Below are 21104 nucleotides of genomic sequence, written 5' to 3'. Positions count from 1 at the left end.
CGCCTCTGTACTCAGAGGGCTAATAACATGGTGGTATCCCAGACACGGGTTGGACCCAGACACAAACGGGGTGCGGGGGGGGGGGGAGATAAAGAGTGTGCTGGAGTGAGGGGTGGGTGTTGAAAAGAGCATCCCTGAAGCCCGTCAGCACTTGCCCAGGATTCAGGCTGGCTCTCAATGAAACAAAGCTGACCCAGAAGACCATTGCCCCCTGTCTGTAGGTTCCCAAAGGCAGAGACAACTTCATATGCATTGCTTGTCCCCAAACACCGATCACTGTCCTTGGCCCAGAGGAGGTGCTCAATCATTTCTGTCAGATTGAATTAAGACAGACTAGCTCCCCAGGAGCAGATGCCCAAGCCTGGGTTAGCTGCTCTGAGGTGGCCAGGACCTGATTAGAATGCCTGAGACCAAGCTTCTTTGGGGCAGGTGGTACATTTTCACATCGGTCCATGCACCTGTACTTCTAAAATAAAAATATAATTTGTCATATGATAGGAGGGTACAGACTCCTTAATCAGGGCTTTGCCAAGCGACAGGCAAATGTTTGGCTCCCAATAAAGTGACTGTTAGCTGATATTGGACATTGGTTAGAATTACAATAAGACATAGATGCAGCAGTGAGCAGAGGTCACTCTTAGGCAGGCATCCTAGAACAAGGCACCCCTGGCACCATCCTGTACAGCCTGCAAACCACACCCAGTGGTTGTGGCCTCCCAAGAAATTCTTAAGCAAAGCATTTCTTCTGCCCTCACTGCATCCTCTCTTCTGATCTCTCACATTGGTTTTAACTACCTTTATTAGCACAGTCATTTATCAGCATGCATTACCACTAGGTTGCTTTTATTAGTCATGGTGGTGCAGATGGCATAACCAGGCCTGCTAGTCAGTCAGAAAAAAATGATGCATTGGGGCTCCAGGATTAGACAGAGCAAATCTAACCACCATCCTTTATGAATTCAATTGACAAGCATTTTCTAAACTCCTAGGACTTTTCCCCCCAAGTACCAACACCCCACTAAGCTTTGGAAATATGACATCCCCAGCCTTTGAGTATCCCACAGTTCCTATGTGCAATTCTTGGGGAACTTGTCTGAGCCACCACCATTGCCAAACCTGCTATATATTCCATAAATGCTTCTGGTGGGTGACAGGGTGTGGAGTCTGGGTCCACATGTGCCCTAGCTGGGCAACATGGAGCAGGATATAGATGCACTCCATGCTCTGTCCAGATGAAGGTTGGTCCCTTCTTAGAAGGGCATGTAAGCGTCTATAAGGGGTCAAGATACTTTTGAAGAAAAACTTGATTGATGGTAGGCACACAAAGCCAACTTTTTTTCCCCAAGTCAGAGTTTCTTTGTATAGCCTTGGCTGTCCTGGAACCTGCTCTGTAGACCAGGCTGTGCTTGAACTCACAGAGATCCATCTGCCTCTGCCTCCCAAGTGCTGGGACTAAAGGCGTGAACTACCACTGCCCAGCTAAGCCAACTTTTCTGATATCCCTAAACTATGGAGAGGTTAGAAGGAGGACCTGAGGACCAATCAGACACTGGCAGCTTAGAGTCTGTGCTTCTCACTACTGTGGGGCCTTACAAGGATGGGATATGGGGCTGTTCTTCCTTTCAGAGCAAAGTGGCACTGCCAGTGTTAGGAGGGCAAAGGGGGGGCAGTGTAAGGAGGCTGTTATCTGTAAGGGGTTCTTCTCAGAAGGTCTCTGGGAGGAACCTGAATTCTGAGCCTTGAACTGCCACTCTCCAAATCCACCCACTGAAAAACCTCACTCCAGTGCCAACTCCCTAAGGGAAACCATGACATCTTCCTTTTTGCCACAATATCTGGCAGAAAAAGTCATGTGCTCCTAGACGGTAGCATCTAGCAGTGTAGACGATGAGTAGCTTTAGCTCCTGTCATCACACGCATGCATAAACTATGTCATCACATATCACACAGTCTCTTTGGAAGTGCAAAGATGCCTAAATGGCTGCACTGTTCCTCCTGTGATGGTCCTCCTGAGGATGCCCCCCGCCCCCAGTGCCAGTCATAGTGATAAGGGGAGATGGAAAGATGTGTTCTGGCCAGTAATAGGGCGGAGGGAAGCAGTATGAGGGAGCCCACACCAGGAGCCCAGTATCAGGACCAACCATTATGATGGCTATTCAAGGACAGAGTTATCCATGGCAGAACCCAGGACAGGCCCAGGACAAAGAACAGGTAGACATGCTATGGAAAGGAAGGGCTTGGGAGTCAGAGAGCTACTACAGATCTGGGTGGATGTGTTTCTTGGTTCCTGAGTCCCATCCCACAACCCATCTTTACCATGTTTTGGACCAGGGACTGGACATTGATGCCACTCAACTTCAGAGGCTTCTCAACCAGGAGTTCCCGACAGGTATGTCAGCTCAGAGGCCTGTTGGTTCTGGCCTTATCCCCCATGTTGCCACCCTTGATGGTCCTTCAGTCCTTCTCCTTCCTCTGGGTCTCCAGGGGACACTTTCTCTTTGGACCAGTGTCAAAGCATCGTGGCTCTAATGGATGTATCCTTTACAGTCATTCTCCCCTGCTCCCGCCCCCCCACCCCCGCCACAACCCTAGGAACCCAACTCCCCTGTGGGCTTCCCTGGGATCCTCATTACAGACCAGCACATGGATACTGTGACTTGTCTACCAACTCACTCCAGAATCCAGCTCATCACAGCACCCATAGCAATAGTCACTACTAACCAAATTTAACTCTAAGGAAGTACATTTGAAATGCTTGCAACAGCCCTGGTGATGCAACAGCTATTATCCTGTTGAACAATGGAAGACATGGGTGGGGGGGGGGTCACAAAGGTTAAGTATTTTTGCCCAGATTATACAGCTAGTTGGAAGTTATGCATAGATTTGAAACAGAAGTTTTAGCTTTCAAGGACTATGCTGTAACCTTGGCCTACCCTATCTCCTCCAATTAGAGCTCTCCTTCAACACTGGCGAAGTCTTTCCACATTGCTTGGATTTCTCATTCACAAAGCCCTCAAATTAAAAAGATAACCACCAAAAACTCCTAAACCTTGTTGGTCTGCAGTGCACAGGGGTGGCATCCCTTGTGGCTCACATGGTGCTTTTGTACCTATAGACGCCGGTCTCGAGTCAGTTCAGTGGCTATCCCAGTTCTATGGCCATAAGATGCAGGACCAGGAACCTCTCATCCTAACACCCTCTTCTCTATCCGACCTCTCCGTCTTTAGGCAGGAGAGACACTGTCCATGCAGAATGGATCCCAAGCCTGGCACCCCCTCCCCAGGCTGTGGCTGTCCCCAGAGAGAGACAGATCACCCCCTCTCTCACACTGTTAACAAGGCTCGATTGTGAATGCGAAGCCAGTCATTGTAGAACAAGAAGGCTTCCTGATGGAGTCATAAATCAGCCCTGTCTCGGCTGGCTGTGGTCTGGAGTCACTCGGAGATGCAGAAGAATCCAAATGGTCCTTGCAGCCCTGTGGCCAGGGCACTCAGCTGGGGGACAAGTGGAAAAGGGTAGAAAAGACTCCCCCGCCACTCCCTCCACACACACGCATTGTACTGGGAGACTGCAAATAGAGTCTCCCCTAAAGTTAAATGCTAAGGTAGCATGCTAGCTCTCAGAGTTCGATTAATTTTTTTTCCTGCATTAGCTGCCTATCATAAGGTGTGGCTGGGGAGGCATTAATACACATTCCAGATCCACACACGGCTCAGGCATGGCACATTTACCTATCCACATTGCTTCTGCAATTGTAAGGCCCGTGAATGTTCCTCCCTCCCCTCACCTGCTAGAGAACCCAGCCCAATTGGTAAATGCCATGTTGGGGCCGGGGTTTGGGGGTGCTCCTTCTCTTCGGCTAGATATAACCAAACTCGGCACCTTTCTCAGGGGTCCTTCCTTCTAACCACACATTTTCTTTTGTGAAAACAAATCTGAACCACATCACCTTCAGGTAGAGTGGGAGGCAGCTGGCATGGGGCCAACATGGCCCTGGATTACCAGCTGAAGGATAAAGCTGTTCTGGCTTTGTTAGTGGGACAAACAGCTCCCCTTGCCCGCTGCCCTCTGGACTGTTTAGCCCTTAACTCGTCCTCCAGCTGAAGGTGAACGGGCGCTTGGATCAGAGAGAGTTTGCCAGACTATGGAGTCGCCTTAGCCACTTCCAGGTATGGTCACGTTCTCCATGACACGCCTAACACTCTTGTTTAACCCGGCTGAGCAAATGCTTTCTGAGTGTCCCACATTGGGGTATGAAAGGGTGGGTGGGAAGCATCACCCTGTCCCCTGAGGGTGACCCTGCCTGAGGGGCAGGATGAGGAATGTTTGTAGGAGACTGGAGAAAGAGGCTACCATGGACAGCATCTGGAACTGCCATGATATCTATAGAAACACTCCTTGGTCTGAACCAATCTCTTTCTATCCCAATGCCTATCCCCATGGGAGGATCTACCAGAACAGATGTGGTTGGCCTGTGGCCTGGGTATGGCTCCCCATTGTCCTCAGGACAAAGTCTGAAAGCAGCGCACAAAACCCCCTTAGTTCAGCCTCTATTTTTAAGTCCAGAAGAGGCCATTTTGACTTATACTCCTTCCTCTGAAACCCAACTCTAAGATGCCTCACTGTCCCCTACAAACGCTGTGCCTTCCTCTTTCCCTCCCATACCCCAAGCCTGGCCATTACACATCCATCCTAAGAATTCAGGCAACTCCAGATATGCCTTCCTTGCCACGTCTTTCTTGCCAGTCCCTATGACCTGATCACTGTCTCTTCTGACTCCTTGCCTCTTAGCAGACACCTGTAGGGTAAGCCACACTGTCTGCCTTAATGTTGTGTAGTTAGAAGGAACTTTTCCTTATTCTAAAAGTGATGCCTATTGACAAAAGAAAACATGGATGAGAAAAAAATAATAAATTCAAAAAAGAAAACATGATTTTGCCAAAGGGAAAGTGTTAAGACCCAGTTAATATACCCCAGAATGTGTCTTATAATAGGAATATTTATACAAACTAAATAAAAGTATAACCCAGCCAGCCATGATGACACACATCTGTAATTCCAGCACTCAGGGAGTAGAGGCACAAGATCAGAGCTTAAAGCCAGCCTTAGCTACATAGAGTATGTCAAATAAATAAATGAGTGCATAATTAAATAAGGCAATCAGTCAATCATATAAATATATACATGTATACAAGCTGCTTTTAAAAAATAAATAGCACCAATATATCATATGGTTAATCATGTCATAGCCTCTGAACATTCTGAAAGGGTGAATCAAGTACCCCTGTGTGGCTATGCCAAGATGCATCGCCTGGTCCCTGACAGGGGGCCATTTGACTTCTCACTAGACACTAGATTGGTTGACAGGCTCCTCCTACCCTTCTATTGCTGGATCCTCTTCCTCCTGTTCATCTTCCCCTTAGAGACCTCCAAGGTGTGTGTGACACAGCAGCACTCAGAACCACTCAATAACTCACCTAGCTAATGAGCTACTAAATGAATGAGATTCTATAGTGAAAAGCACTTGCTGTTTACCTTCAAACCTACCAGAAACCAAATAAGGTCAAGAGGAGGCCCTCAGACTACAGCTATTGCCCCGCCCCCAACCCCTACCCTCACCCCACCCCACAGTTGGCCTTACCTTGCATACCTGGGATTTGAGATTTTGACAGGGAAAAATCTCCTGTGAGGCATCTGTGTATACATGGCAGTCAGGCACTCTGTGTTCGGCCCTGAGATGCTGCCTGCTTAATCCAAGACTCACCTGCTAGAGGGTCAGTTTCCTCATCTAGGAAGTATGTGTTGGGTCAGGATTACAATGAGCATTAGGCAGAGAGGAAAGGTCTCTGATAAATCCAAGAGTGGTACAATAGTGGCTGCTGCTGCTATGGTCATTGCCTTCTGCAGACATGCTTGGGTAGGGACACAGCTCTAACCTGCTTCTGGTATTTTCTATACAGCACTCACTAATATACAAGTGAAGGGATTCATATATGAGCATGCACATGTAGGTGGTAGTGAGTGATAAGCACCTTATGGATTTGTACTTTATAGATGTTTGTTCGTTGCCTTCTTTTTACCAGGCCTGTATTGTAGGTGAGGAAACTGAGCCCTGGAAAGACAGAGTAACTCGATGAAGGTTAGTTACACAGCTGGTCAATAGTTGAGTTGGAACTTAAGTCCAGGCAGATCATCCATTAAGCCTGTACTTTGTTGTTGTTGTTGTTGTTGTTGTTGTTGTTGTTTGAGACCAGTCTCTCTGTGTAGCCTTGGCTGTCCTGGATTCACTTGGTAGAAAAGGCTGACCTTGAGCTCACAGCAATCCACCTGCCTCTGCCTCCCAGAGTGAGGGGATTAAAAAGATGGGCCACCACACCCAGCTAAGTCTGTACTCTTAACTACTACTAAACACAAACCCTTTGGAGCAGTGGCTCTCAGCCTGAAGATCAAAAGTCCTTTGGCAAACCTCTATCTCCAAAAAAGATTTACTTTACAATGCATAACAATGGCAAAATTACAGCTATGAAGTAGCAATGAAAGTAAGTTTATGGTTAGACATCACCACAGCATGAAGAACTGTATTAAAGGATCTTAGCGTTAGGAAGGTTGAGAACCGCTGCTCTACAGAGTCCTTGTGCTTTCCCCAAAGGCAGCCAAATGCCCCACGTGTCTAGACAGAGGAGAGGAAAGGAGACTGGTCCAGTTGTGACCAGACTGATGGACTTAGGGGTGCGGCCATGCCCACATGACCCTTCCCTCCCTACCCCTCTATAAGCCGGCTCTTTGTACACTTTAGTAAAGCCTCCTCTGTGGGGTGGAGAATAGACTTATGGGATATCTTCTATCCACATCCTCTAGGTCCTCACAGGCTTTTTGTTTCTTTTCCCCCATCAGCATGTTTTTCAGAACATCCAGAGGAGCCCAGGAGTCCTCCTGAACTCAGACTTATGGAAAGTCGTAGAGAGCACAGGTAACATGGAGCCTGGATGAACGAGGACCATGGGGCATGTGTGGGGACCATCTTCCCAGCATGCCATAAGCAAAGTTGGCACAGTCAGCCTGGGCATATGGAAGAGAAGAGACCTCTAGCTTATGTGCCCTCCCCTACCTACATTGACTTTGATGGGCTTCCAGCACCACAGACTCAGATCCGAGCTCTCCCTGTGCACAGCCTGAGCAGTCCTGCACCTGTCAACTTCCACAGTCACTTTTCTCTCTAACACAGCTCTGATTGATGGGGAGAGAAGGGGGAGAGAGGGAGGGAGAAAGAGAGATGAAGGGAGAAAGAGGGAGAGGGAGGGAGAGGGAGAGGGAGGGAGACGTACATGACTGTTAACTTACAAGGAATGAAGCTGGTCTTCCAGAAGCTTCTAGCTCACTGTCTGGTTTGTCGGGGTTAAATACCCACGAGCAGGCTGAGGAACCGCACTTCTCTCTTCACAGAAGGTGCAAGGCTAAACTAAACCAAATGGCGTGTGATGGCTTCAAGTAGGCACAAGCTTTGTGTCCTGGGATAACAATAGCAATACTTTAGGGTGCATAAGTGCTTCATAGTTCACCAAGAACCATTCACATCATCTCTTTTCATTGTCTCCGCTTGGCTGCCAATGGGGAAGGGCAGGAATCATTACTTCCACCGTCCCTGTGGGGAAGACAGACCTCATAAAGGTTATGTAAGGAAATGGCCACCTTCCTTAATAAGCCGTAGAATCATATTCCCCCCAGGTTACCTCTGAAAAAGGCGCCTCCATAATTCTTCTTCCTGTGCTCCCGGCATAGAAAGTGGTAGAAATACAAGACACTGTTCTCCACTTGAGCGTAGCTCCTCCCCTTGATTATGACTGTCAGCAGCTGTACCCCAGCATCATGACTGTCAGCAGCATAGCAGACGGCTGAGATGCCTAAGAGCTGAGCTGCCCCACAGTGCCCTGCTAGGCTTGCTAGAACTAGGAAGGTTAAATTATACCTCCATTTCCAATTTTGATCTTTTTTGGGGGGTGGGGATGGATAAAGCGCATTTCTGGCAAATTCCAAGGCATAATTTTTGTGGCCACCCTTGGAGAACCACTGAAGAGCCCGTGGTTAAAGATGGAATCATCAATGGAGCCTAATGACCAAAGGGGAGAAAGTGAGGAGTGGAGTGAGATAGAGAAAGCTCTCAGAAGCTAGGCAGGTAACTTACGGGGTGATGGATATGAGCCACCAAAGGCGGCTACCTGAAAAACTCAAGCCTCGTCTGAAGGCACTTGCTTCCTATTTTATCAACTCTACTGTAGAAATCAAATGTGCCTCTAGCTACACGAGGCCCACAGGCCACCAAGCTCATCCCTACGTGAGTGGTTCAGCTTTCAAGTGTCTGCCTGCTCACCAGAGCATCAACTGTTGGCCACTTTGCACTTGTCACCCGTGTGGTTGGTGCCTCCCTGGAGCTTTTAACTAGAGATGCAGAATGACAAAGTCGAAGAAAGAGGGCAAGGTGCCTACTTCTGCCCTGCGGAAGCGACCTTCTAAGTTGTGGTGTCCCTTCTGTGCCACAGCCTTTCCCTTTCCTCTTGCATGGGGACCACACCTGCCTTACAGAGAGCCATGGCATCTAGTTGGAAGATGTTTTAATATGATCACCAGCAAAGAGGAAGCTGGCAGAGGCAGGGCTGGCCTTAAGCCCTTAGGTGTCCTGACAGCTCCATGCTACATGAACATTTTCTAATTATTGAAAAGGACAATGTGTTTTCAGAGGAGTAGTTAGTGTCTTGAGTCTCTTGAGTTGTTCTCTGCCAAGCTGAAGGTGTATGACACTAGGGCACAACAGCCAACAGTCGAGAGAAAAAGGAGAGACCCTGAGTGAGGTAGGACTGGCTGACATACTGGACTGAGTAGAGGGTGTGGCAGCAGGCTGTTGGACCTTCTTAACAGGGTTCTTGAGCCTCATGAGGCAGAGGACCATGCAGTCTCCTGTCTCCTCTCAGCTCACCAACTTACCTTCCCATCTCAGACTTCCTTTTAGGAGTCTTCATCAGCAATGAGCTACTGAGCCTCATGGCACTCAGGTACAGCGACAGCTCTGGACGAATCAGCTTCCCCAGTCTTGTCTGCCTCCTGATACGGCTGGAGACGATGGCAAGTAAGTGACCCTGGGGACACTCTGTAGACCTGCACAGTGACCAATGAACTGAATAGAGGGCCAGGAGAGCACTGATGCCCCAGTACCTGGGTGAAGGCTCAGGTGCAGGCAGGCTGGTGCCCTTCTTGACATCCCCTTGACCTAAGAGGGCCAAGCCAGTGAGACTGCAAAGGGGTGTGGCAAGGAATGAGGTCTGCCAGAACCGTGTACAGCTGCTGTGAGATTCACATATGAGAGAAAGCAGTTGGCTAAGAAGACTGAAAACCCCCAACCCATGGCAACAGGTAATAGTGCATTCTCAATAGGAAAAAAAAAACCTATACTAAGCAGATTTATGAAGTAACTGCAAATGGCACAGAAAGAGTTACTCTTCAAGTCCTGGCACTGTTGACCTTCTATCCTTCCTCCAAGTTCTGACCTACTTCCTCTCTTGGAAGTTGTCCTACTTCCTTCCCCTCCTATCGCTCTGATGATAAACTCTGAGCAAAGCAACCTAAGGCGTAGAAGGTTTGTTCTGGCTCAGTAGTTCCAGATTACAGTCAGGGAAGTCAAGGTGGCCAGAGTTTGAAGCCCCTGGTCATGTCACACCCACGACCAGGAGGAAAGCGATGCATGCCCGCTGCTATTCGTCTCCCTTTCTCCACTTACACAGGCCAGGATCCCAGGCGGAGGATGGTGCTGTGGACCATGTCTGTGTCCTCCTTTCTACACTTCTTCCTGTCCCTACATCCCAACTCCCTTTCTTGCCTCCTCACCCTAACCAGGCTCTGTCTCGGGAACAAGGTTAATTGTTCCTGTCTCCTCTCTAGGTTACATTTAGAGCTAATTCTACTGTTTAGTTATACCATGGAGGGCTTCCACCTGTACTGAGAGAGTTTCACACAGGTGAATATGTGGGGGCAGAAGGTCTTTCTTCAAGTTATAAAAATCCAAAAAGATGGCGGCGGCCAGAGGATTCCACACTTTTTTTTTTTTAAGCAAAACAGCTTTTGTTTGAAATGAAATCGTATGTGAAGCTTCACATGGCAGCTCAAAACAGCTGTTGGGAGGGAGGGGAAGGAGATAGGGGTCCAGAAACACCCCTGAATCCTGATACCTCAACTGCCATGGGGCGCTTCTGAAAAGCCCCAGGTTCTGAGTGAAGATTGAAAGGACGGAATCCTGAAAAACCTGAGTTCTGAAAGAGACTGGGGAGATCCCAACGGCACCCACTAAAAAAATTAGCCTATACCCCCTACACACACACACACAGCAAAGAAAAAGAAAGGTGTGTGGAGTACAGTCTAGAAGGTGTCTTGAGGGGAGACCCAGGTGCCGCCCTACAGTGTAGAGCTGGACGAAACAGAACAGACGAGAGGTGCTCTAGGACAGTGAAGGCCAATGACCTCTCAGCCAGTCACAACCTTTCTTCCTCTATCCTAGAGGCATTCCGCAACCTGTCCAAGGATGGCAAAGGCATCTACCTGACAGAAATGGAGGTAAGGCACCTTCCCCTCCCAGGACCGGGCACAGTCCCAGGCCATGTTCTCCTGATCCATTTCCAAGGGGCATTCTTCTCCCTGGGCTATGGTATGGAATAGTCCGTCAAAGGCCAGCCAGGCTGGGGGGTTGGGGAGCTGCCTCCAATTACTACCTTTATATATTGCAGGCTGCCAGGCTGCTTTAGGATCTTGGCAGAGAGATTTTATTTTTTTTCCAATAGCTTAATAACGCGGAGGACTATGTGGGAGTCATAAATCCAAAAGGGAAGTAAAGAACAATCCACCGAGCTCGCTGTGTATTGAGCTTGAGTTTTAGAGCCACCTAACCAGCCAGATGGTCAACTCAACACAACACCTCTCTCTGCTGGGCTATTTAGAAAGAATAGGTGCTGTTTGGTTGCTCAGCTGGTAGACTGGAGGGTTGTAAAGGGGTTACCCTGAAAGTAGGTGGGGGAGGTGTGTTGAGACGGAACGCTGAGGATGGAATTGGCTGGGAAAAGGCATTGATACTCAACTGAGATCTTCCAAGGGAGGAGGTATGTGTTTGCCCTGCTCCACATCAAATGAACCAGCTTTAAGAACTGGTCCTGGGAGCTGGGCATGGTTGCGCATGCCTTTAATCCCAGCACTTGGGAGGCAGAGGCAGGTGGATTGAGGCCAGCCCGGTCTACAAAGTGAATCCAGGACAGCCAAGGCTACACAGAGAAACCCTGTCTGGAAAACCAAAACCAAACCAAAACAATACAAACAAAAAAACTGGCTGGGGCTGTGTGAGTCAGTAAAGCACTCACCGCATGAGCATGAGGGTCTGAATTTAGACCCCTAGCACCCACATAGCAAGGCATAGTTGTGTGTGCTTACCATCCCAGAGCCCAGGAGAGGCAGAGACAGAACGGACCCTGAAGCCTGCTGGCCAAATTGCCAAACTCTAGGCCCAATGGGAGACTCTGTTTCAAAAAGTAAGGAAGACACCTGGTGTCAACATTAGCGCCCAAACTCGAATATTGTATAAACACATGAATCTGCACCTACGAGGACTCACACACCAGAGACAAGGGGAGGGGAGGGAAGGGAAGGGAAGGGAAGGGAAGGGAAGGGAAGGGAAGGGAAGGGAAGGGGGCCAGAGAAAATGCTTGTTCTAATTATGATGCTCATTTCTCAGTGGATGAACCTGGTCATGTACGGCTGAGGTGAGAAGTCCCACGAGCCCTCTGGACCAGGTAAGACATGGCAGCGTTAAGAGTCCTTTCTTCATCCTGTGGGCATTTCCCCCACTTTCTCTAAGAATGACACATAAGGCTCCCTGGAAACAGCCTCTTGGAGACTTCAGAAAGCTTATCTTTATGAGCCAAGACCCACTGCTCATGGCTCCTGCGTTTCAAGGCCAGATGCTCAGATTTCATCCAGACACACGCACGAAGCGAGCAGCCCGAAAGTCGTGAATGAGAGATTTACAACATTTAATTAATGTTCCAAAGAGAACGGATGATGACTCACTCTAGACAGGCACTAGAAATGGTGAAAATAGAACACCGTGGAGCAATCCGAACAGCTGACCTTGGGGGAAAGGAGAGCCAGCCACCCTAGCTCTACCATTGCCTCACTGGATTTGGGCAGTTGTAGCTATGTATAGTTGTTAGCGTTTATACTTCTAATTTGTACTCAACAACAAACACATCACCATTTCCTCTTTGACTTTTATGGGACAAACTAGAGAGTTACAGAATGTCTTCAGTCACACTGCCCAATCCTGCGTTGGCAGAAATTCTGGCTGACTGCTCTAGAATCCTGAAGAACTTGCGAGTTTGTGCCCCCCGCTGTCTGGAAATCCTATGTGTTTCTTACTTAGAGACAAATTTCTATCCATGCTTCCATAGAAACTCTTACTTCTTGGACCACTGAAGAAAAAAGAAGAGACTGGCTTTGCCAGACCTTGAGTTCCTTGAAGACATTTCTGTTGCCTGAGGCAAAGTCTCTCTTCTTTACCACTGTTGGTTGTTACCACTGTTGATTGTTACCACAGTTGGTTGTTACCACTGTTGGTTGTTACCACTGTTGGTTCTCTATGCAACAGTCCTGTGATCAGTACCCTCTCTGTTAGTTATTTGTCACTATGACAAAATGCTTGACCACAGCAGTCCTTTCTACTCATCATTTGAAAGTATGGCAGCAGGTCACGGGCAGCTGGAGCTTTGCATCCACAGTCTGGAAGCAGAGGGAGGTGGGCACTCACACCCAACCAGCTTTCTTCTCCGTCGCCCCTTTTTTTAAAATATGGGACCCAGTTCATGGGGTGGTACCCTCACCACATTCAGAGCATGTCTTACTACCTCAGTCAGTCCTCTCTGAAAATACCCTTGCAGATGCACCCAAGAGATATTTCTTACCCCAATCAAGTTAATAATCAAAGCTCACCACCACACCCTCTGAAATTCTGTTACTTCTATAAATAGTATTTGATAATCTATGAATCATGTGTGTGCCTTGAAGCCATGAGAAAGGTACTCTGCATAAAGATGTAATATTTGAGCATCAATACCTCCTGATGAACAATTGATGGTTGCTAGTGATTTACAAATTGAAAAGAGTCAATTTTACTCAACTGTATTGAATTCTCCTTTCACTCCTTAAAAAAAAAAAAGGTCATTTCCAATGTTATTGTGCCTAGCACAATCTGCATGGGGTTACTGTTTCTCTAGTTGTATCTTGAAGCTAATGTGGCTCACAAGATGTACATTTTTGAAAATTCAAAGTCATTGAATTTTCTCTACCTTGTCTCTTTTGGGGAGTCCCAATTCTCTTTTTACTACTTTTTTTTTTCAGTTCCCTGATCTTAAGACAATACAAGAAGCAAGTGTAATATAAGATGCATATGTATCCATCTCTTTCATTAACGCTTGTCACTACCCCGAGAGTGCCCCTCTTCCTTGTTCACTGTCACTCTCTGACATCCAATATTGCGCATGCCCTTTCATACATGGCTCAGGATTTCACTGAGGAGATGGAAGCAGGAAGACGAAGGAGTTCAGACTGATAATGTACAAATCCGCCAGCTTTGGTAACACCCCTCCTTCTCTTGTATTCTGTTTCCCAGAATCTCCCTCTGGGGGTGTTCTGTATCTCATTACCATCCACCTTTGCAGGGGCCTGGTCGAATAAATTTTCTCCTTTATCCTCTGAATACTAAACCTCTCTCTCTCTCTCTCTCTCTCTCTCTCTCTCTCTCTCTCTCTCTCTCTCTCTGTGTGTGTGTGTGTGTGTGTGTGTGTGTGTATGTGGTTCTCTAAACAAATGTATCCAAACAAATGTATCTTTTGAGTTTCCCCCACCTCATAACCCCTCCCAGTTGTTACTGCCCCTTTCCTCCCATCACTGCCATATTCCACAAAGGAATTATTTGCCTCCACGTCTTTACTTCCTACTCTCTCCTCAAACTACTTCAATTCCGATTTCTTAGAAATCATCTGTCTCCCTGAATTTTGCATTGGCTTTTGATCTTATTTTTCTGTATTCATTCATATCCCTCAAATCAATTTCCTGTATCCAGAGTTACACTCTTAAAAATTCAAATCCATTTACTGCGTTCCCCAAGTTAAAAGCCCTTCAACATCTCTCCCTCTTGCTGTACAAGAAAATTCTAGAATCTTTAACATCAGTCCCTGAAGCTTGTGCTATCTGCACACCCGCCCCGCCCCCCATCCATCTGACCACACCTTGCTCCTTTGTTGTCTACCTCTGCCATTCCATTGCCTCGTTTACCTGATCTTCCCAGCCTCAGGTCTCAGGCTGCACTGTCTGCTCTACCCTGTTGTATTAGAGGCCCTTTCTTGCCCAACTGGCAATTCCCATAAAGTTTCTCACATAGCCTCTTCCCCAGTTATAAAACTCAACACGTAGTTTTCTTGTTGCCAATTTCTTTCATATTTTTTAATGAGCTTTGTTACAATGCAATTCACACCATACAGTTTACCCACTTAAAGTATGGAGTTCATGCTGGGCATGGTGGCACACAGCTAGAAACCTGGAGTGCAGGAAGCAGAGGCAGAAAGGTCACAAGTTCCAATCCAGCCTAGGTGAGTTCCGGGCCAGCCAGAGCTACATGACAAGATACTGTCACACACACACACACACACACACACACACACACACACACACACACACAAACATACACATTGCATTTGTGTTTTTTATTTCAGGCCATTCCAATAATATAATTTTAGGGCATTTTTTCATCTGCATATAAAACAACCTCATACTCCCAAGTTGCATGCAGCCTTTAGTCTTAAGCAAGCACTAATCTACCCTCTGACTCTGTAGATTTGCCTATTCTGGGTGTTTCATATAAGTGGAATCAATGAGAGGCCCTTAGTAACCACGCCTTTCACTCAACATAATGTTTTCATGGTTCACCTGCATTGAAGCACGCCTTAATTCTTTATTCCATTTTAGTTCTAAGAAGTATTTCATAGATGTTACGCCATATTTGATTCATCTTCCAACAACTGGTATTTGTTGGTATCATTTCTACTTTGCGACTACTGTTAATAATCATATTGTGAATGTCTGTGGGTGAGCATTGGGAACCGTGTTTTCACTTTACTTGGCTAGGGATGGACCTGAAGGATCACATGGTTTCTCTGAATGACACTTAGAAGAGCTGCTTGCCTTTTGTGTCTTTCCCCAGCAGTGGGTGGGAGTTTGAACAGCACTTGGATTTGGACTGGTACCTCACTGTGGGTTTGATTGGCACTTCCTTGATATCAAATGATGCTGAGACTCTTTCCCATTGATTATGGGATATGTGTATATTTTCTTTAGAGAGTTCTATTCAAATCCTTTGTGCATTCGCATTTTGCATTGAAATTGTTATATATTCATATCTTTTTGCTACTGAGTTGTAAGAGTTCTTTTCATATTTTAATTACTAGTCCTTTATCATAATTTATTTATTAATTTTATCCTGTTTGTCAGGTAATCTTTTCATTTTTAAAAAATTTTATCTATTTTTTAAGTAAAATGGTTTTCATGTAATATATTTTATATTTTCCCTTCCCCCAACTCTTCCCAGGTCCTACCCACTCTATGGTTTTGTGAATGTTTTGTTTTATCTTTTCAGTTCTGGGTGGTGTCATTTGAAGTCCATGAGCCTCTAAGTTTGATGAGGTCTACCATGTCTATTTTTCTTTAGTTATTTATATTTTGGGCAGTAGATCTCAAGGATATTGTCTAGTCCAGAATCACAAGTGTTTACTCCTGATCCTCTATTAACGTTCTTACAATTTAGCTTTTGTCATTTAGCTTTATCTTTTCACGGCTAGACACCTGCCCTTCTCCGCACCTTTTACTAAAATTATTAGTATCTCTTCCATCTTGCTGTCTTTAAACATCAGCTCATCGTACTATAAGGATTTAGTTTATATTCCAAGTCTTATCTGAGGCATGTGCAGCTGATAGGAATCACATTCAATCTTAACTGGGAAATGTCATATTCACCACATCACCTTTTCAAGTCTGTAGATTTAGGACACACCTCCATTTTCACATCTTTAGCTTCTCTTAGAGATGCCTTCCTGTTTATGGTCCTGCGTAAAATGGTCTCCTTGGTTTTTTTTCTTCCTATTGTGAATGAAATTGTCTTCTTACCCTATTCTCAGTTGTCCATTGCCAGCTTTTACCAATACACTGATTTTTTTATACTAATGCTACATCTTACAACTTTTTAAAACTCGTTTGTTAGCTCTGGTTTTGAAGGGATACCTTTGGGTTTTTTAAATACAGAAGCATATCTGAAAGTAGCTTTATATTCAGCTTTTCAATGTATATCTATTTATTACTATGTTGTTGTTTGTTTTTTCTGTTTTGGTTTGGTTTGGTTTGGTTTGGGGAGTTTGGGGCTTTTTCTCTTGCTTTGTTATCCTGAATAGGATTTCTACTTCATTTCTGAGCAGATACTTTAAAAAACAAAACAAAACAAAGAACTAAGCATTTTTATGCTCCTGACCTTGGCAAAGATGACCGGTCTCCCACTCACTCTCCCATATGATGTTAAATTTGAAGATATTTATGGGGTGGAAATGCAGTATTTTTAATGTTATAACAAACACTGCATGATATTGTCCCCGCTTTACAATTGAGAAAGTTGCCCATGGTTGCAAGGCTACTGAATAGTTAAAAACTAGGTCTGTCCTTTTCGTGTTTTACCATGCAGCGTTCACAGCTGTCATGCACACAGCTGGGTTATATTGTGTTCGTGTCTAGGTGACAGCCTATTTAGTATTCAGAAAACACTGCATCTACATTTCATTCAGAAATGAGTATGTCCAGGACCATGCATACTTGTCTGGATGATGGGTTTCTCCTTTTTTATTATAGGAGGATTTCATACATGTATATAATAATGTAGTTTGATTAAATCTGCCTCCCCTGAGAGTCCTCCCATGCTTCCCAAACCCCTTTTCCTGCTAAGTCCATGCGCTTTTTTTTTTTTTAAACTCACTGTGGCTACTTAGCACCATCTCTATGTGCCTGGGTGTAGGACTGCTTTGGGGAACCTGGGTAGCCTTTCAGGGACCACATCTGAAGAAAACAGACACTTTCTCCCAGTAGTCTGAGAGAGCCCCTCTCCCAGACATTGACAATAGCTCGCCAGCTAGGGGTAGGACTGTGTGCCCACCTCCTGCTCTATGCAAGGTCTGCCTTGACCTTGTCAGGCCTGGAGCAGACCTTCACAGCTGCTGTGTGTTCATACACACGACACTGCCCTGTCGTGTCTGGAAAGCGGTGCTTCATGACATTGCTCTGTGCCTCTGGATTTTTACTCATTCTGCCCTCGTTTTTTGTGATGATCCCTGTGCCTTGGGAGGAGGAGCTTGATACAGATGTTAGGGAACCGCCTCTCTGTTTGTAGTCGGCTAATACTCTTTGAGCTGTTTGCTTGATGGCTCTGTCCCTTGCTACTTGCTAAGCTCAGACCTGCCGTATTTGTTGCTCCCTCAGCACAAAGTGGAGTGTGAGCGCAGAGGGTCATTCGGTAACCGTTTCCCAGGTGACAAAAGAAATTGTATGTTCATTTTTTAAATGTTATTTTAATTAAAATATAATTGCAACACTTCACCACTTCTCTCTCCTCTCTCTAATCCATCCTCTCCCCCTTTCCCACTCCTTCTTAAATTTATGGCTTCTTCTTTTATTATAATTACATATCGTATGCATATATAAATGCACAAACATGTAACTACAACCTGCTGAGTCTGTTGAGTGTTGCTCGTGAGTGAGTACTTGATGTCAGGGATAGACAATCAGGGGGCTCATCCCTGAGAGAGAGTAATTCTCCCGTTCTCGGCAGCCATTAGTTGCCTGTAGCTTTGTCTAGGTGTAGGACCATGTGGAGTTCGCCCTTCCATGCTAGCGTGCCCGTTGGTACTGTCGCTTTTCCGGTTGTCTTTAGCCAGCCATATTATTGATGGAATAACCAAAGGATTTGTCATCTTTACTCCATGAGCCCTTTCTCAGAGAAGGATGCGATGGCACCGTGCCACCAGGCCGTTCTGTTTCTGATCACAGTCTCTAAACTGCGCAAGAAGCCTTTCGGTACCTAGACTTGCTGAGTAGGTTGGCTTGTTCTGCCGTCCTTAGAATCGTGCGATCCTCTACTTCTGCCTCATCTCCCCCCCCCCCCCCCCGCCAAGCCTCTACCCCCATCCCTGCCCTCCCCCAGCCCCTTCCCCTCCCCCCTGTGCCCCAGCTCCCCCCCCACCCCTCACCCTCACCCCTCACCCCCACCACTCCCCTCTCTGACTTAGATTAGGGTGTGAGTAAGCACAACCGGAGTGAACAACTCTTCCACCCTCTCCTCCAACTGATTTGTCCTGAAGAAGGCATGCGCCCTCAGCGCCACACTGCAGGTGATGTTTCTGTTAGATGATCAATTCCAGAAGATGCTAGCAGTGCATCGACACCGGTGAAGTCATGTTGGTCTCCACTGATGTCAGAGTCTCCAGGTTTAATACACTGTGAATCCACCTTGCTGAAAGCCTGTCCAGCTAACGCCATCTGCACGTGCATTGATGTGCCGGCAACATGGCAGTAAAGTGCCTTCTAACAAATTAGTCTTTGTACCAATCTCCACTTCATGGAAGTCTTCAATCTGTGTGGAAAATAGCCAGAGACAACCTTGATCTTTGCTGATTGCTACCAACAATTCATCAGAGAGGGCCTGCTCTACTCCGATAAATGCATCTCTCCAACCTTCAGACCAAGAAATGCCCTCTAAGACGGCTGGCTAGACTTTGGGTTGATGACGAGCATAACAAAGTAGATGAGACCATCAGAAGTTTGGATCAAATTCTCCCATGTAGGTCAGAAGTAAGAATTAGGAGACTGAATTTGCAGCTGGCAACCTGAAAAAGCCAGGTCCCACTAAAAAACATAACTGGTTTCCCTAGAAGCTCGGCGTCCAGCTTTCTGGGCTGGCTTTTGAAGGGAAATGTACCCAATTAGGAAACCAACACGTACACACTCTAAGAGCCTAATGGGAGGGTTGGGGCGGGAGTCTGGACTCAGGACATCCACCAGCGGAAAAGTCCAGTCCTCAGAGGTGGATGCACACGGAGGGTAAGCGGCTCCCAGGAGAGCAGAAGTGTGAGCTGAGGGAGAGCCAGTCAGAATAGCTCCCTGGATGGCTTCGTCATGCAGAAAGCTTTGAAATTCTGCAGCCTTTTAGAAGAATTATTAAGATAATGACAGACTATGCAGACAGGGGGAAAAAATGAGGCAATTAGTAACTCCTGGAGGAACAAAAAGTTACAGAAGAAAGGAAATATGATCCAAGAGTATTTCTTCACTTAGCAGTGAACAGTACATATATAATTGTAATAAAGTAGAAATTAAATATTGATTTAACAAAAAGTGTAATATAAATGTGTTAGAAGAATGAAGAGAGAGACGATAGAGATATAAAAGTGGGCGAGGAACACACAGCCCTGGCTTCTATCACAGAAATCGATGGGCATTTAAAATTGGCAAATGAAGAAGCCACTGTCTCGGCTTTACCATGTGGAAATGTGGGGTGAAGCTTCCAAAGCAAGCCTGAAGACAACTTAGGGCAAACAGGATGGAGCGATCTGCCCTTTCTCCCTCATGGTTTGTAGTAATGATTGAGTTTTCAAATTATATGTGTTGAACTGAATTCTCACTAGAAAATACATATAACAAGTAGCAAAAGCACAGAAAAATCAGACATTTAAGACTTGAGGGAAGAGAGGATCAGCTGGGTGGGAATTAACTGCCAGGGGGCGGGGACGTATTATAGAGGCAGGAGAACTATCTATGCAGGGCTGTCGCTTAGTCTGTACCATATGCACTTGAGAAAAGCCATTCTTCTACTGAAGTCCACAGCCAGCAGGCTGGAGCACACAGAGGGCAGAGGGCAGAGGGCAAAGGGCAGAGAGCAGAGGGCAGAAGGACAACGGGCCCTAAGACTCTGTCCATGCTGCTGCAGGCATGCACAGAGCTGGGTGAGCTGGGCTTTGCATCCCAGAGGCAGGCAGAGTTGATGGTTGATGGAGAACAGATGGTTACTGTCTTCTTTTGAAGAGAAGAGCGTCTCGCCATCTACTGGGGGACCCTGAGAGGGAGCCAGTCACTCTCACAGAGGGAGATTCCCAGGCTGGAAATGGGACTGGGCCTCTATGGTCACTTGAAGAAAGGAGAGGTTTCTTTCCCCTCCCTGGACCTTTTGCCTATGAGATTCTATGTCTTTCTCTAGGATGAGCTCCTGGTGGTCACTCAAGGAACTGGCTTCTCCTGTGGAGCTGCATCAGCCCCTGTGGTGGGTCTGTAGCTAAACCTGGTATCTGAACTGGAGCCAAAGAGCCTGTCAAGAGCCTGGGCCAAGCTGAGTCAGGCTCTGCTAAGCCCAAGGCCACTAGGTCACCAGAGCGCTTTCTGACTTCTAGCACATCCCGGAAAACAAACCAGGAAATGTCGGCTGCTCTGAGAGAGGAGGAAGAGGCTGACAGCCTCCCCTCCCAGCCTTTCACTGGATCCGTTTCTTGGAAAAGCTAGAGAGACTCAGTTTATGCACCTGCCCGCCAGGTGGTGGTGGTGACCCTGGAATTGTCCACTCGGTGTCATTTGCCAAATCATCATGTTGTTCTGTGTCTGCAACCCCAGTTGTTTGACAGCTTAAGTGGCAAAATAAAATTTATTTCTACAAAGGGTTCTTGGTGTAAAAGAAGAATCTTAAATCTGGTATTAAAAGTACAGCTTGGGAAAGGGCAATCTAGCCAGCGAAGCAAATGCCTTGCTCCTCCTCCTCCTCCTCCTCCTCCTCCTCCTCCTCCTCCTCCTCCTCCTCCTCCATCACATGCTCCTCAGGGATCTCAAAATGGTCATTAAAAAAAAAAAATCACGAGGCCAGACCCTACTCTGGAGGCTGTGAAGCCTAAGAGCTCAACTAGGAAGTGTCTCCCGGGAAGAGACTAGACTGGCTGGTTGTTTTC

The 21104-nt window shown here is 46.6% G+C and overlaps 1 protein-coding gene across 1 annotated transcript in view; it reads left to right on the top strand.

The window, feature by feature from the left end:
• The window catches only part of CAPN13 (calpain 13), an 82079-nt gene extending 61465 nt beyond the window's left edge, over window positions 1–20614 (top strand). Inside the window, exons 16-23 of the mRNA XM_084793657.1 lie at window positions 2332–2389; window positions 2485–2534; window positions 4101–4169; window positions 6895–6970; window positions 8993–9121; window positions 10544–10599; window positions 11765–11822; window positions 20369–20614. Coding sequence (XP_084649783.1) covers window positions 2332–2389; window positions 2485–2534; window positions 4101–4169; window positions 6895–6970; window positions 8993–9121; window positions 10544–10599; window positions 11765–11791 — 465 coding nt within the window. The 3' untranslated portion in view covers window positions 11792–11822; window positions 20369–20614. The remainder of the gene's footprint in view (window positions 1–2331; window positions 2390–2484; window positions 2535–4100; window positions 4170–6894; window positions 6971–8992; window positions 9122–10543; window positions 10600–11764; window positions 11823–20368) is intronic.
• Window positions 20615–21104: the final 490 nt, after the last annotated feature.

This window comes from Acomys minous, assembly GCF_964271855.1.
Source record: "Acomys minous genome assembly, chromosome: 8".
NCBI lineage: Eukaryota > Metazoa > Chordata > Mammalia > Rodentia > Muridae > Acomys > Acomys minous.
This window is presented reverse-complemented; position numbering and strand designations above follow the sequence as displayed.